Source organism: Bemisia tabaci, chromosome 10, assembly GCF_918797505.1.
Source record: "Bemisia tabaci chromosome 10, PGI_BMITA_v3".
In the NCBI taxonomy this organism is placed as follows: Eukaryota; Metazoa; Arthropoda; class Insecta; order Hemiptera; family Aleyrodidae; genus Bemisia; species Bemisia tabaci.
The window spans coordinates 22,061,060-22,077,616 of record NC_092802.1 but is presented as its reverse complement, the minus strand read 5'-3'; the positions used below and the strand labels follow the sequence as shown (position 1 = coordinate 22,077,616).

Below are 16,557 nucleotides of genomic sequence, written 5' to 3'. Positions count from 1 at the left end.
CCTCGTTGCAGCACAATAAAAGCACAAAATGTAAAAGAAAAAATTAAAGTGCTTTGGAAATCATTAAATTTGACACGGGACCACCAATATTTAAAAAACACACTTTATATTATTATTCTCCTTTGATAAATTGATACATACTTTTTTCCCATCAATTTTAATGAGAATAATCAATGCAGAGTGTGCAAACATTTCAAAATCAGGAGTTAAAAAACGCTGACTATGCGAGTATAAATATTAAAGCCTAACAGAGCGAAGCGGCGTGCTGCCAGCGCGAGAGGCTCACTGGCGTCTACAAACCTAAGTGGATACTTCACGCATTGCACAATGCTTGAAGTATCCACTTAGGTTTGCAGGCGCCAATGCACGTGTCATGCTGGCCGCCCGCCCGCCGTGCGGCGGCGCCTGAAGAAACTATTTCAAAAAAGAGGTGTTGCTGTTGCACAGTTTTATATGAAATTGAACTTATTAAGAATGACAGGCATCCTTAAAAAGTACAGATCTTTCCTCGCAAAATAAATCAAGATACTTATCGTACACAGGAAAAATCTAAGAGCCTTTGGCTGAGGCAAATATAGAGGTTTATCCGGTTCAGGTATAACAAGGTGGGAATTTCTTGGAAGATAATTAAGTCCTGTTACACCAAAGAGGTGTAGAAAGTTTCAGTGAATTTTGTCTCATGGAATTGACGCTCCCCCATTTTTACCAAAACTCTCAACTATATATTATTTTCCTTTTGACCAAACAGACCAAACAAAAAACAAGCAAACCCTCATTCTTCCAAGACATCATACATGTTCATCCAAAAACGTCGTGAGCAATTGTCGTTTGTATTTACACGTGGGCCAATTAACTTTGGGTCTCAACTGGCACGTGAACCAAAACTTCCGTGCCGAAAAATCGCGTAGATGTAAATTACTGGAAAAAACAGGTGCGCGGACAAACAATCGTAGACGAAATGTCCTATAACCGAGACAGCCGTAAATGCTATCTTCTGCATGCTTTCGTGGTAGAGTTTTGGACCTACAACAAACACATTTTCAGGTTAGAAATTGAAAGAAGAGAGTGGCACTTTATTTGAAAGCACTGTTTTCATTGGCTCTCACGTACGACTTCATGGCTCACATACGTGTTCGGACCCATAATCAATGCAGCGTAGCCTCCTAAATTTTTTGCTACCAAACTGTATTTTTTCACCAATGAACAATCAAAACCTTTTCCTAAAAATTGACAATATTGCAATGAAAATTAGTGATGACTGGCACAATACGCAACGCTGAAATTGAGTGAAGGTGTAAAAAAGACAAGCAAAGTGCCCGATGTTAGTATCACACGCAACGAACAGTTATCGTATCTTATTATAGCGCCTGAAACCCTGAATGCAACTATTCGGGCTCCACGGATGTCCGTGTTGCATACGCACGAAAGTGAAGGGGCTTTGATTCCTCAAGTACTAACTGCTTTGGCCGCTTCCCTGCAGCACGGAGGTGGGCAGAACGATGCGAGGATCATAAAAGACAAAGTATCTGAAAATCTTCGTTTATGGCGCAAAGGAATCTATTCCGCTTGAATGGTCGCTCTACAAATCATACTCAGGACATCGCGATATCAAAACTGAAGCAAAATTGGACCGCGTTAAATAGAAAGGAACCAAGCCACATCAGCTATTGCCAAATTTAATTGGCTAATTTAATTTTTTACATGAAAACAGATGTGCGGATTTTCGTGGAATATTCAGTGAATTTTCTCCATAGTACGAAGCAAATTCCTTAACATTTTCAAAGGGATCCGCACAAACGATTTCTCGTAAAAAATTAAATTGCCCAGTTAAAATTGGCAATGACTGATGTGGCTTAGTTCCTTTCTGTTAGACGCGGTCCAATTATCCTCACATCCCTCGCCAACGTGTAACTTTTCGTGCGTAGAGAACTTTGTAGTGCAAACGAAGAATTGACGGCGCTCTGTCTTGAGGATCTGCTTGCCACCGACCCAGGCAATCCACGGGTGAAATGGCAAAGGCCTAGAGAGTCAAAACGCCTTCACTTGCGTGCTTATGCAACACGGACATCCATACAGCTGGAATAGTTTCATTCGCTAGGCGTTATATTGAAATCTGTTAAATATACATCGCGTGCTGTACAAACTTACGGATTTTTGCTTGTTTCTCTCCCACCTCACCTTAAATTCAGCGTTGCTATCGTGCTGATGAAGTAAAGGATCATTACTGATACGTTTCTCGAAACTGTCAGTTTTCAGAAAGATGCTTTGATTGTTTATTTACTCGGATTGTGAAGTTGGAGTGAATTTCAGACTTTCTCAGTGTTCCTGTTGTGAATTTCGAGCCATTATACTTGAAAAGCAACTCCTCGTTTTGCTCCAGCAAAAGTTTGCAACATGCTAATTGACGGGTTTGGAAGACAAGGCGCATAAGTGTAGTTTTTGCTATTTCGAGAAATACGTGTTTGAAGTTTTATTTACATGGATCCTTATGGCGGAAAGAAAGTTGAAATTGACTTTTTGATGCTTGAAAATTGGAATTCGGGTGCGAATATTTTACAGAATATGCATTCAGAATAATTTTACTTGAAATAGACCACGAGACAAGGTACGAATTTCAGCATTCTGATACATGTTTCTTAACCAAAATTTCACATAGAACACAATGCGCACAACGAAAATTACCAAAATCAACTCCTTCCAAAGATATTTATTTTAGTGATTCTTGATGCGTGAATTCAAACGACCCGCTCATTAAAACGCAATTCTCTACGTGATTCACATCGCGCGCTAAACATTAGGTATCATGACAGTCTCGGCGATATAAAAATCTGGCAACCTAAATCTTGACGCTTTGGCTCAGCTGTAGCAAATTGCTTATAGTTTGAGCAACACATGGTAGGAAATGAACATTACTCGATTGAGAAGCTTATTGAAACCGTTGTAGTGGGCGATTTGACTCACGCAGAGCTTTGAGTTTCTTGTGAGCGGGCAGTTCAAATTCCTCGTAACCAATGTGAAATAAAAACGTTAATATCTTCGTTGGGAGTTCATTTCATTAATTTCTGATGTAAGAATCGTGTTCTACATGAAATTTTGGTTGAGGTACATGAATCAGATTGCTTAAATTCGTACCTTGTCTAGTGGTCCATTGACGTCTATCTTTGGTGTTAAATCAATTTCTTCATTTTCACCCGCCATGAGCTCAGCTTGTAGACTTGATTACTAACCCCTAGTTCCTAGCAATATTAATCCATATGCTGGTGTCTCTGTGAATGGAGTTAAAAGCAAGGAAGGGAGATCTGAGAGGTTAAATGTTTAATAAAGCTGTTGCAACGAAGCCGGAAATGAAGTCGCGCTTTCCGGTTCAAGTTTGAAGCGAGGACAAAATTGCATCCCAGTTTACTCCTTTACTCGCAGCTTCTTTCCCTCTTTTAGCAATAATCAATGAATGAATGAGATCCCTCGGAGCTCCACTAATATGTTCTCGATAAAAAGAGGAAATGCGCTTCCTTCAAAGGCGCTATAAATAGTCTCTTTTGGATATTTCACACATTGGTGTCCTTGACACATGCATATTCCTTGAATAATGGACTCTATTGGCACAAAAATGGTCTATAATACATACAATCCGCACTAAAAATTTTGTCTCTAAGGTCTCATTAACTAACATGTCATTCTTATAAAACTATAGTGCGCTCTGCGACACCCAACCGTCACTGATGGCGATCCTGACTTATTCGCAGTTCCTGATTTACTACCTTATTCCATCCATCCAAAAGGTCTAATCTAAGGTTTAATACCCATTTTTCCGCAGATAGTCACTAATCAAATGCAAAATCTTTCTGCAAAGTTCGTTTTTACATACAACAGAAGGTTTTAGTGAGGGTGCCTTGTTCAGTGCGTGGCGTAACCAGAAATTCTTCATTCGGGGTAGGAGTGGGGAAATCTAAGATTAAAAATTTATCATCGAAGGGTTTCAAAGATAAAAAATTGAAAAATGACATTTATGGTTTTTGAGCTTTTAGAGTCAAATTCGTTGCAAAATGTGTAGATTTCTAACTCTATGCAATATAGTATCAATAGCTCCACTTTGACTTCATGGGATACAAGCACCCTTCTCTGAGATCCGGTTGGATTACGTAGTGAGACATATTGTCTGTTCCGGGCTCAGAGGCCGAAAGTTCCGGGTGCTAGAGCCATAACTTCGACCGCTCCGGTGCTTTCGGCCTCTGAGTCCGAAACGCGGACGGTATGTCTAGTCTATATAGCCCGTAAGTACGGCTTCCACGGCCGGGTTTTTTTTTCAGTATAGGTATCCAAATCCGGTCACATCTTTTCAGGGAAAACTGATAAGTGGACGTATTTCTGCCAAACGGAACTATGTGCATTATGACGTGAGCCCTGTTATGCAGATATTCTCATGAGTCTCAAGCTCACACTGAAAAAAAATTCTCGGCGTTTTTACCACGGTCCGTTGGTACCCCTTTATCATTTCACTTTTTTTACCAATTATTGGTAATTTTACCAAGACAGACTGGTAAGCTTACCTAAAAACCGGTATTTTTACGGTTTTTTTCAGGTAAGAATACCACTTTTATTGGTAATCAATTCCCGGTAACTTTGCCATTTTATCTCGGTAATTCTACCACAGTCGATAAAAAATATTGGCGTTCTTACCAAGGTCCAGTAAAGTTACCGAGAAAGTTCAATAATTTTACCGATATTTCTCGGTAAAATTACCAATTTCATAAATGGTAATTTTACCAAGAAAAAACTGGGATCAAATAGAACCCTGAATTTTTGGTAATTTTACCCTTTCCTTGGTAAATACACAAATATTTTTTTTTCAGTGCATGAGTCTCAAGCTCATGTCTTAATGCACATGGTTCCGTTTGGCAGAAATACGTCCAAGTGATTCATTTTTCTAGAGACGCACCTGTTCCCTCGAAGCGTGTAAGGTGTCATCGAAGACTGTCCAGACTACGGTTTCGAGGCAGGGCGGCGTGGTGAGGGATCCCTCGTAGCGGTAGAAGTTGGCCACGTTCTTGGGGAGGAGGTCGGCCGCCGAGAAGGTGCTCTTCAGGACGGTGGCCGCGCCCGCATCCCGCGCTTCGCTCATCCCTTCGATCACGCTGTTGAACACCGGGTTCGGGTGGGTTGTCTCCTGAAACGAAAAGTACAGCGGTTGTAACAATCCAGCACAGAGTACATAGAGTACATAGATTCGTAATGTAAATGGGAGAGCTGGCGCCATGTTCTGGTCGACGAGTTCCGAGCTCGGTGTGCGCCGAGCTTAGGTCACTTTTTCGATACATGTTCGATCCAAACTGGCGCTGTGGAATACGTAGTAATTCCATAGAGTACATAGAGTCGTAATGCAAGTGTGAGAGCTGGCGCCACTTTTAAGCAATTTCCAGGTCCCGAATTCCGAGACTCCTGTGTGACGCCGGGTCACTTTTTCGATGCATGATCGATTGTCTTCGATACACGGGGACCCGGCCATGCGATGTAAACAAAGAAGATAGGAATCACCACGTATTCCACACTGACATTTTGGATCGAACATGTATCGAAAAAGTGACCCGAACTCGGTGCACACTGGGCTCGGAACTCGTCGAGCAGAACATGGCGCCAGCTCTCCCATTTACATTACGACTCTATGTATGTACTCTATGAGTAATTCCTATCTCCTTTGTTTACATCGCATGGCCGGGTCCCTGTGTATCGAAGACAATCGATTATGTATCGAAAAAGTGACCCGGCATCACGCAGGAGTTTCGGAAATCGGGATCTGGAAAATGCTAAAAAGTGGCGCCAGCTCTCCCACTTTCATTATGTCTCTATCCACTCTTTGTACCTAATCCAGCGGGTTATTTGAACGAGAATGTAGTCACCAAAAGTCAATTATTGAGGAAAAATGAAAAGAAACTTCATTTTCTCGTAGTCACAAAATACGTAGTAATGTAGTAGTTACTGAAATCTATGAAAACTATGACTTGTTAGAAAGCTGAGAGCAATGGCTTTTCAACGTTTTTTATACATTTTCTACATATATCTATCATAACTTAGGAGATATTGAATGGGTAAACTTGCTTTCTTGCCGATTTTCGTATAGCTCCAGACCAGAATTTCAATTTCATCAAGGTCTTGAGAAACTTTGCAAACATACTGTCATCTCTGAACCTTTTCATAGGGGTTTTTCATGTAATTGCCAAAAGAACCGAAAATGTGATCTTGGGCCATAGTTTTTGTACAATTTTGTTTTATGAATAGTCCACCTTCGTATCGTATATAAAAATTCAAAACAAGATGAAATTCATTAGGTACTCCAAGATGATTTGAAACAGAATCAGAGCACCTCTGAATCTCCGAAATAGACATACTTTACATTCTTCTTGGATTTTATCGTCCAATGTATTTTGTTCCTCATTTTACTAGGGTGACCCTAGATCAGTGATGTTCAAAATAACAGTCTTAACCCGTCCAATTTTGAGTCTACATATAATTGAAACATTTGGCCCAAAATTACATTATTCACATTTGAGGCTGCGAGTGACATTTCATAACTTAACCTAGCCTAACTCCGTAAAAGTGGAAATTGTTGTTTACCGTGACAAATGCTCCTAAAACTGCAACACCGCGTGATTTCTTGATAGCTTTATCAAAAGATCCTAATTCCACATTGTGATGCACTAAATGTACTTCCATTGCGTACCTGAGGGGGAAAAACATACTTCTGAGGAAAACGCATGAAAAAACAGAAATCAAAATAAAGTCAGTGCTCATGCGAATAGTGAACGTGTGCCGAGAAAGAAAATATGGTTTGAGGTACAATGATATTATTACGATAATCTTCAACAGACAGTATGCCAGCCAGTGACGTGGCGTGAATTTCGATGTATCGATTGATATGCTATTTAAACATATGGTAAAAAATCGATTATTTAGGTGTTCGCAGCGAACACCTAAATAATCGATTCTTATCCATATCCTGTTTATCGATCCTTTTCCATGCATTTTAAATGGCATAACAATTGATTTATTGCAGTTCGCGCCACGCCACTGCACCAAATACTCTCTCCACACACTAACTCTCTAACTCTAACCACATACATTCACCAAAAGTATGAAAAATGCTACCAGATGTCTAATAGTTCTTACCCTACAGGATCACTATGTCAAAAATCAAGTAAACGCATAAAAGAATTCACCATACTTCTGGTTACGATACCATGTTGTCAAATCATTCGCATACGCTTTCAGCCAAGCTCTAATTAAATGGCTCAACTAAATAGGTAGTATGGTAAAACAAGGTGCTAAAATAGTGCTGGGTCCACGCTGTTTTGCGGCGAAAGCTAGGCCACAAAATTCCAAAAATACTCTATGCAGTATCCCGATGCAACTGCCTGAATTGATAATTTCTCGCTCAATTTTGTACCGATGCCCATTAGAGCTCAAATTTTACTTTAATTAAAATTTGTGGAATTTTTTTGCCTTACTTTTCCCCACAATCTAGTGTAGACCCAACATTATTTTACCATATCGGTAGTTACGGTTCGGGCCACATTTTTAGTGTTTTCTCCTGTCTTTTGATCAAATTTGCTATACTTCTTTTTCAGTGTGAGTAAAAAGACTTCAAACCACAAACACTCGAAGTTTCTATACTGATAGTAGCGCATAGGAAGTGCTTTACATGTATTTTTGAATAAAACAGTGCAAAAATCGTCCTTCTCCTCACGAGAGAACGTAAGTATATTTCATTATAACACATTTCCCCCGAATATTTCATTTTTACCGAGACAATCGTGGATATTTCTGACTGAAATTTTCACTGATTTTTCTTCTGATGTTATGCAAAAATCGAACATTTTTTTAACAAAAACGACGCAGGTACAGTCTTGCAAAAAAATTGAATAATTTGATATAGTATTTTTGAGCAAAACAGTGCAAAAATCGTCGTTTTCCCCCCAAAAGAACGTAAGTATATTTCAATGTTGCCACATTTCCCCGCGAAAATTTTATTTTTACCGAGACATCGTGGATCTTTCTGACTGAAAATTTCACTGATTAGCAATTGATTTGCATTTCAATTTTGCAACCTTGAAATGGGGTTACATTCCTTATTCGTGCGAGGGACGACGAGGTGTCGTATGTCGTACTGAACTGGAACGAAGACGGAGCTGTATGGAATTAGCGGTTTAAAATATCGTACGCTTATTTCATCATTACCTTTTACCATTGACGGTATGTTCCGAATTCCAGTGAAAGTGGATCTGGTCTAGAAAGTACAAGCTCCTGAGACCACCCGATGCAACGCCAACGTCACACGGTTGATTGATATTCAAAACGACTGCAAAAAAAAAGAAAATTGGAGATTAAAAGTTACCAACATTTCCTTTCAAGACGTACAATGAAGATTAGAGAATAAAGAAAAAAAGAAAAATAATCAAAGGAAAATATGGAGCTGCGTATTCAAAAAGACAAAAGGAGAGTTCAAGAGGCTTCCTCCAGATAATTTTTAAAATTTTAAAGCATCTGATAAGCAGTTTGAGTCAGTTTCTTTGTGAATAATTATCGCAAATATAATCGTACTTCCTTCTCCTTTCACCCGTTCCTTCCAACTTGCTTTCTTCCCTTTTGTTCTTCCTTTTTTTAATCAAACAGGGGGAGGGGCCTAGGGCCTACGCCCTCTACGCCGCTCCCTTGGATCCGCCAATGAAGATACTCTAAATTTCCTTCAAATTCATAATTTATGACGAGAAATGTGGCAGCCTTCGGATGTGCATACGGTGCTTTTCCTCAGCACGGCTGTAATGAAGGGGCATCACGCATACTGCACTGCCGTCCTGAGGAAAAACGTCGTATGAACATTCGAGAGTTGCCAAATTTCCTTCGATAAACCCTGGTAAAAATGGCAAAAGCTCAGATCAGTAGCACTTGCCTTTGGAACAGACCTAAGCACTGATGTCAGTGCTGCCGGGCGCTGATCTGCTACCTCAGTGTTAGGTCTGTTCCAAAGGCAAGTGCCTCTGATGTAAGTGGCACTGACCTAAGTGTCTCAGACGTAAGCGGAGTGGAAACTCCCAGAAATACTGTACAGGCAAAAATTTCGTTAATTACCGATCTGCCAGGTACGTTAAGTCACTATTTGACGATCAGGGAGGGCTGCTGTGAGTTTTCAATCCCAAGCAAGTATCACAATCTTCAGGGGACATCGCTCGTTCCATGCGGTCTCCAATCTAAGTACTAACTACGCCCGACGTGACTTAACTTCGGTGATCGTCCTAGCGATTGAACCACTACACTACCTGCGCGTGTACGTGTTAGGGGCGTAATTTTACCATTTCAGGGCCCCCATTGGGGTAATTTTGCCAGCAAATGATGATTTTGTCTTTGAATGTGAATCCGATACTTAATTTTTCTATTATTCTTTTTTAATCAATCAACATGTAAATGAAGTTTTGTAAGTTACGTTTCTTTGAAAAAAAAATGGATCGCACTAAAATTCAAAATTAAAGCTAATGATGCAAAAAAAATAATGAAAGTTGAAATTATACAAAAAATATAAATTAGCAGATACAAAAATTGAAAGTAAAGGAGTAAAAAAGTTAGAAAAGAATTGAAAATAAAGTAGGAAAATTTTAAAAAAAATTGAGACTGAAACATTTTAAAAACAGTTAAAACTGAAAAAAATTAAAACCAAATTTAAAACTATTTTTTTTATAAAAAAATAATAATGCTTAAATAAATATATCTAAATACATATTTTAGCGGTGATAATATTTTTATCGATCTCATTTTTTGTTGTGTTTTAATTATTTAAGTGCCATCTTAAACGAAGAGGGTAAAACAAATTATTCAAGAGTGTGGCTACTTAAACTAGTTTTCCTTCCCTCTTAGAAAATCCCACCTTCTACAAAATATGCCTCTCTGAAAGATAAAGTTTGTGGTCCCCGTGTCCCGAGGAAATATTCCCCCACGAAAATGAAATAGGGTGGGGGAAGGGGGAGCCATCTCTACTTTTTGGGAGTGAGTGCGGTTCGATTAAGATTGATGTCAGAGACTTACCCTCTGAACCAAGTCCTGACCTCAGTCCCGCTTACCTCAGAGACATCTCTGCACTTAGGTAAGTCTTTCTCCCGACGTCAGTGCCTCTTACCTCAGTGCTGACTTCTTGGGTAAGTGCTTTAACACTTACGTCAGAGAAAACTGAACTGACCTCAGAGCAAATTGCACTGACCTCAGTGGAAAATTCACTGACCTAACACTTGCCATTTTTACCAGGGAAGTGTTTATTTTTAGGAAAAATTGTGAATATTTTTCCTTAAAATTTTCAGGAACTTTATGTGAAATTGCGAAGAAAATTATCGGAAAAATTGGAAGGCAAATACCCACAAGTTTACCAGGAAATTCGTGTTTTATCAAAGGAAATTTGGCAACTGACGAAGGTTCATACGGCGTTTTTCCTTAGCATGGCAGCATACTACGTTGCCGTGCTGAGGAAAAAAGCCGTATGAACCTTCGTCAGTTGCCAAATTTCCTTTGATCAAATTCGAATTTTCAGAAAACTTATGAATATTTCCAGTCCAGATTTCCAGGGAATTTCGCTCGTAAATAGGCCGATATCATCTGAAAATTTCAATGGAAAAAATTAATAACTCTCCTCAAAAATAAACATTTAACTGAAGGACATTTTGCAACACGGCATTTTTCCATAGCACGGCAGCACAGTGGCGTGACGTGCTTTGCGATGTATCGATTGATCTGCCATTTGAAATCCTGGAAAAGGATCGATAGACAGGGTGTTTGCAACGAACTTTTTGATGATCGATTCTTCACCGCAGCTTCAAATGGGAAATATCGATAATCGATCATTCACGCCTCACCACTGCACGCATCATGTAGTAGCATTTGCCCTGGAACATCAAACAACAACTCCGCGATGGAGAAGTAAAGAAATTCTTCAATTACTTCGAAATCTCCTCTTAACCCAGGCATTTTATGATATAAACGAATTTCTGACTTCAGTTGTTGAATAAAATTCTACCAACCACCACTTAATTTAACATTTTACAATTATAATTTATATTTTTAATTATTGTATATTGTAATTCCTAGTGTTTTTTGACTTGTGCCATAGCTCCAATAATTGGGCTTTCATGTACTGTAAATGTAATAAATAGATAGATGAATAGATAAATAAATAAATAGATAAATGGATAGATAAATAAATAAATAGATAAATAAATAAAAAAATAAATAAATAAATAGAAGATCAACGCACCTGTATGTCCGTTATTGGTGAGATTGGTCGATACAGCTTCTTTATAGTGGAAAAAGGCTAAAGGCTCTACTTCGTCCTCATTCTTTTTCGCCTCCTCCGTTTCCGGGAAGTCGACTGGTGACTGCTTTTTCCCCACCTCGCATAAGCCATCCCATCCTGCGCAGGATAAAGAATTTTTTTTAACTACGATAATATGTCATTGCATGTAATAACATAATAATGTTAAGCCATCTACACAGAGAGAAATTTGCAACACAAAAGTTTGGTTAATATGGCAAGTAAAACACAAAATAACCCTAGCCTTCAGTTGACGATTTCAAGAGAAAATACTAGCTAGTTTTCTTGAAGAAATTCAATGAAAAACGAGTGGTGATTACCAACGTCGATCGCCAGGGCCGGATTTAGGGGGTGGCCACATGGGCCGCGGCCCATGGCGGCAAATCTAGGGGACGGCAAATTTTGCAATTTTTTTCAATGTAGGAATAAAATAATCGGATTTAAAAAAAAAAAAAAAAAAAAAAAAAAAAAAAAATACAAACAAGAAAGGGCGACAAAATTTCTCAGGAGAAGCCATCGGCGCGGTGGTCGACATGTAACACATATCAGCGCCTACAAAACTGCATGAATACTTCACGCATTGCATCAAACGCAGTGCGGTCATTGCGGTCAGCGTGAAACGCATAGCGCCTACAAGACTGCATGAATACTTCACGCATTGCGTCGAACACGGTGCGGTCTGAGCGGCGCGGCGGCGGATGTTAAAATTTTTAAACCAAATTTATGTTTGTTCTTTCATAATTTTTTCATTTATTTATTATAAATGAAGGGTCCTGCCCGCACAGAGGTAGGTGTACGGAACTTAACTTTCGCCTAAAGTTCCGTCAACTTTTGCTAGTAGTGCCACGAGACTTTCCCAAAAAATGTGTCCAACACGAGTAAACGCGTCTTATGCACCCCTCCCCTCCAGCACGTTCACTTGATGGTTTTTAATGTGTTTCAAAACGAATGAGAAGGGGGCGGCAAAATACAGGCGACCTATGGGCGGCAAGTAGGTAAATCCGGCCCTGAACGTCGCAATCGGAGGAATGCATTTTCCCAGTCTCTTCATTGTTTTCTGCGCTGAATTCACTGCAAACTATACCAAAATCAATACAAAATTTATGTTGGTTTGTGTTTCACTTCCTATATTAACGAAAAGTAACACAAGGACAGAAATATTTTATCAGTGTAATATTTATTATTAAACGCCAGTGGCGAAGCGTGAACGATCGACTATCGATATTTCCGCATTTGAAGCTATGGTAAATAATCGATTATTAAGGTGTTCGTTGCGAACACCCTGTTTATCGATCTTTTTCCGTAGGTTTAAACGGCAGAACAATCGATGTATCGCAAAGCGTGCCAGGCCACTGATTGAATTGAAAAATAGGTGTTGCGCCAAAGGGTAATATTAAGAGCTGACATTGAAAAAAAAAAAGTTCTGTCGTGTGGATCGAACGCTCGAAATCATCGAAGCAAAGATTTTGTAACACTCCATCAGAATACGCGTTTTTATTATGTAACTGTCGACACAGAAGAGCAATTTGCAAATCTATCGTTGTTTAAAAGCCGGAAAGAAAGAGCTCCTTCAATTGGTGAGTAGGCAACATACACAACAATCCAATACAGCAGCATTAATTTTACCATTCCATCGCACATTCGCACTTAATTGCGACCTATGCTTTTTGGGCAATGACCAGTTTTATTTATGAGCGGGGGGCTATGCCCCCTGGTCACTACGCTGCCCAACCCCTGGGTCGCCGTCCGCCTCCAAAGGCCGCTTCGCGGCCAGCGAAATCGTCGAAATCGCCCCTTGGCCCTTGGCGGATAACGAGCAAATAATTTTAATTGAATAACAAAACGATGTTTCAAAGAAAAATTTCCTCCCGAACACTATTCTTAATGACTTTCTCCTTACTCTAAAATTTGATTCCTTTTTTGAGAGCCGACCTTGACAAGGCCTCATGTAGCTGTCCATGACTGAGCAAAGGCCTCTGAAAGTAAAGACCCACTTTATTAAAACTCTGACCTTTGAACTCCTTCCTCACTCCTGCCCATCGCCTGTTTTACTCCCATTTTTCAACCCGTCCATCGTGCGTCTTGAAACTGCACTGAAAAAAAAAAACTCCGGCCGTGGGAGCCGCAATTACGGGTTATATAGACAAACCGTCCGTTCCGGGCTCAGAGGCCGAACATTCCGGCTGCTGGAGGCGTAGCTTCGATTGCTCCGGGTTCAGAGGCCGAAGCTCAGGGCTCCAGCAGCCGGAATTTTCGGCCTTTGAGCCCGGAACGAACGGTATGTCTATATAGCCCGTAATTGCGGCTCCTATGGCCGGAGTTTTTTTTTTCAGTGCGATTTTATTAGATTAGAGAGGATATTCCAAAGCCATGGAATGCGACCCAGTACATTTCTGGAACAAGTTATGTCAAAAAATAAAAATTCGGTGAGTCAGAGAGCCGGAGTGGCCGATTTTTTCGATGTAGATCGTGAAAATCACGATACTTTCCCCGCGCAATCCTTGCTCCAGGGTGCAGTTTCACGGCTGACGTGAGGCGGGGCAGGAGGAGGGGGGTGGCGAGGGGGTGAAAGGGAAGAGAGCGGTGCTGCCGTGCCAATCTGAGATGCACAGAAATTGCGTATCGATCTGCCAGCTTGCACATGCGCCACGGTCACCGGGCCAAGGTTGCTCGCGAGAGCGTAGGCTTCCGCGAAAAATTCGCGCTCTCCTCTCCCGCTGATGAGGGCAAATTCATCGGCTACTGTAAAGAAATGGGCGCCGTTCGGAGAGAGGGAACCAATTTTCAGGATACACTGGGGAAAAAACACATTGGATCCAGAGTCCAGACTCTTGAAAACATTGACCAAAAAAAATACTCTTGATTCAATCGGATTTAAGCTTAAATCAAAAGGGAATCCGCTTAAATTAAGAGGCTTGGTTCTTGATTTAAGCTAAATTCTGATTTAATCAAGGGTACTTTTTCTTGTCGATGTTTTTAAGAGTCCGGACTCTAGATCAAATGTGTTTTTTCCCCCCTGTGTAAGAGAGGGGTATGATGCCGTGATGGCGAAGAGAGCAGTACGTGTCCACTGTCCAATTTTCGAAATCGAGTTTCCTTCAAAATTCGTCTTAACTCTTTCAGATGAAATCACCGAAATTGCTAAAGCAGCGAAATTTATCTTTGTATCAAAACGAGACAAACGAGAAAGCCGTAGGTGCGCAAATGACGTAGTTTCAGGCGAGACAGCAGTAAGTGACAATATTCCTCCAGAGAGACAATGAAAACAGTGCTTTTAAGTGAACTGCCGCCCTTTTCTGCCGATTCCTAACCTGAAAATGTGTTAGTTCTGTGTCCAAAATGCAACCACGAAAGCATGCAGACTGCAGAGGATAGCACCTTCGGTTGTCTTTCCTAACACTAGCCTAACATGAAAATGAAAAATACCCTTTCAATGTGATTGAATAAAATCAGTCGATTTTTAATCATCCGAATAATTTCTAGGAGTCTTTCGGACAATTAGTGGCAATTTGACAAAGAACAAAGGCCTCTTTCAATACACTTTTCGGGTCAGAAGCTTTCTGAGACCGTTTTCTCAAAACTTCATTTTTGCACTTACTGCTCTCTTCGCCCTCGCACAAGTGCTGATAAGAAATGGGCGCCGTTCGAAGAGAGGGAACCGATTTTCAGGATAGGAGAGGGGTTTTCTCGTTGCTCGTGTCGGCAAAAAATTCGATTAGCTTGCCGTCATAGTTAAAGCTGAAAGGCTCCTCAGGGAAGTTCACATTCCAGCGCGCACTGAAAAAAAATCTCGGCGTATTTACTAAGAAAAGGGTAAAATTACCAAGAATTCAGGGTTCTATTTGATCCCCGTTTTATCTTGGTAAAATTACCATTTAGGTACGGAATTGGTAATTTTACCGAGAAATCTCGGTAAAATTATTGAACTTTTTCGGTAATTTTACTGGACCTTGGTAAAAACGCCAATATTTTTTATCGACTGGCAATGAGGTAGAATTTGTTAGAGCTCGATATATGATGTATTATGTTGGTAGTGTGTAGTCATATTAGGTTGGTAGTCCGCTCGGACCACCTGATTGGCTGTTGTGTACGGCTCAAGGTTAGGCTCTCACTTGCTTGTATTTCTTCGCTGAATATATCATCTTACGTCCTCGCCTGTGGCGTTCTCAGGCTGAAATGGTGTTACTTATTTTATTTCATTTCACTCGTGATTATCCCATTCATTAGGTTATGGGCCGTCGTATCGTTTATCGCTCGCGGAAATTCTGACGAATGGCAAGTAACGCGAAATTCGGAAGCCTGTGTGTCCCGGTCGGTCCTCGTGTTTGCCGTGTGGAGTAATGGCGTCGGTCTAGCCAATTCCTAACCATTGGATAACGTGCGAAAGTGTATGGTATCGGTCTAGCATGTTTTCAGTTCAAAACGTGAACGTTATCAACCTGAATAGGTTCGATGGTAAGAATTTTGCTGACTGGAATTTCAGGATTCGTCTCAAGTTGGAGAAGGATAAGCTGCTCTCTGTTCTAGAGGAAAGACCCAAGGAAAAGTCCGATGATAACTTCGCCGAGCTAGACGTGAAGGCAAGGGAAATCATCGTGCAATGTGTCTCTGACAAGGTACTCAATTCCATTAGAGGAAAGTCGTCAGCCAAGGGTATGATGGATGCACTTGAAGCAACCTATGCTAGGAAAGGCCTCGCAGCGCAGGTAGACCTGAAAAGGAAACTTATGGGACTTCGATACACATCTGGTAAGCTGGAAGACTTCTTTGAAATCTTTTTTGGAAAGGTTGACGAATTGAAATTAGCTGGAGCTACCATTGATGACCAAGAACTTGTATCAATGTTACTCTTAGCAATGCCTCAGAAGTTTCGTCATGTAACCTCCTCGATTGATATTTTGTATTCACAAAACCCCGAGAATATCTCACTTGAGTTCGTTAAGTCTAAGCTGATTCAGGAAGAAATAAGTCATCAAACAGATGAACCTGGGAATACTGCTTTCTTCTCCGGTAAATCGAACAAGGGCTTTAACAAGAAGCGAAACCAAGATGGAAATGGGTTTAACAGGAACCAGCATCGTAATGATGGTGGAGACAGTTCTTCTTCATCTTCTTCAAGTTACTTCCCTTACAAATGCCACTTTTGTAAAAAGAAGGGTCACAAAAAGCAAGACTGTTCTTCTCGGAAATCTTCAGGAAAGAGAGAAAGTCATCTG

The 16,557-nt window shown here is 40.4% G+C and overlaps 1 protein-coding gene across 2 annotated transcripts in view; it reads right to left on the bottom strand.

The window, feature by feature from the left end:
• The window catches only part of LOC109037833 (carbonic anhydrase 2), a 65,141-nt gene that overhangs the window by 7,808 nt on the left and 40,776 nt on the right, over window positions 1–16,557 (bottom strand). For both annotated transcript variants that reach the window (XM_072305363.1, XM_072305364.1), the window contains 4 exons: window positions 11,285–11,440; window positions 8,230–8,350; window positions 6,610–6,715; window positions 4,937–5,164 (listed from right to left, as the gene is read on the bottom strand). In XM_072305363.1, the coding sequence (XP_072161464.1) occupies window positions 4,937–5,164; window positions 6,610–6,715; window positions 8,230–8,350; window positions 11,285–11,440 (611 nt within the window). The remainder of the gene's footprint in view (window positions 1–4,936; window positions 5,165–6,609; window positions 6,716–8,229; window positions 8,351–11,284; window positions 11,441–16,557) is intronic.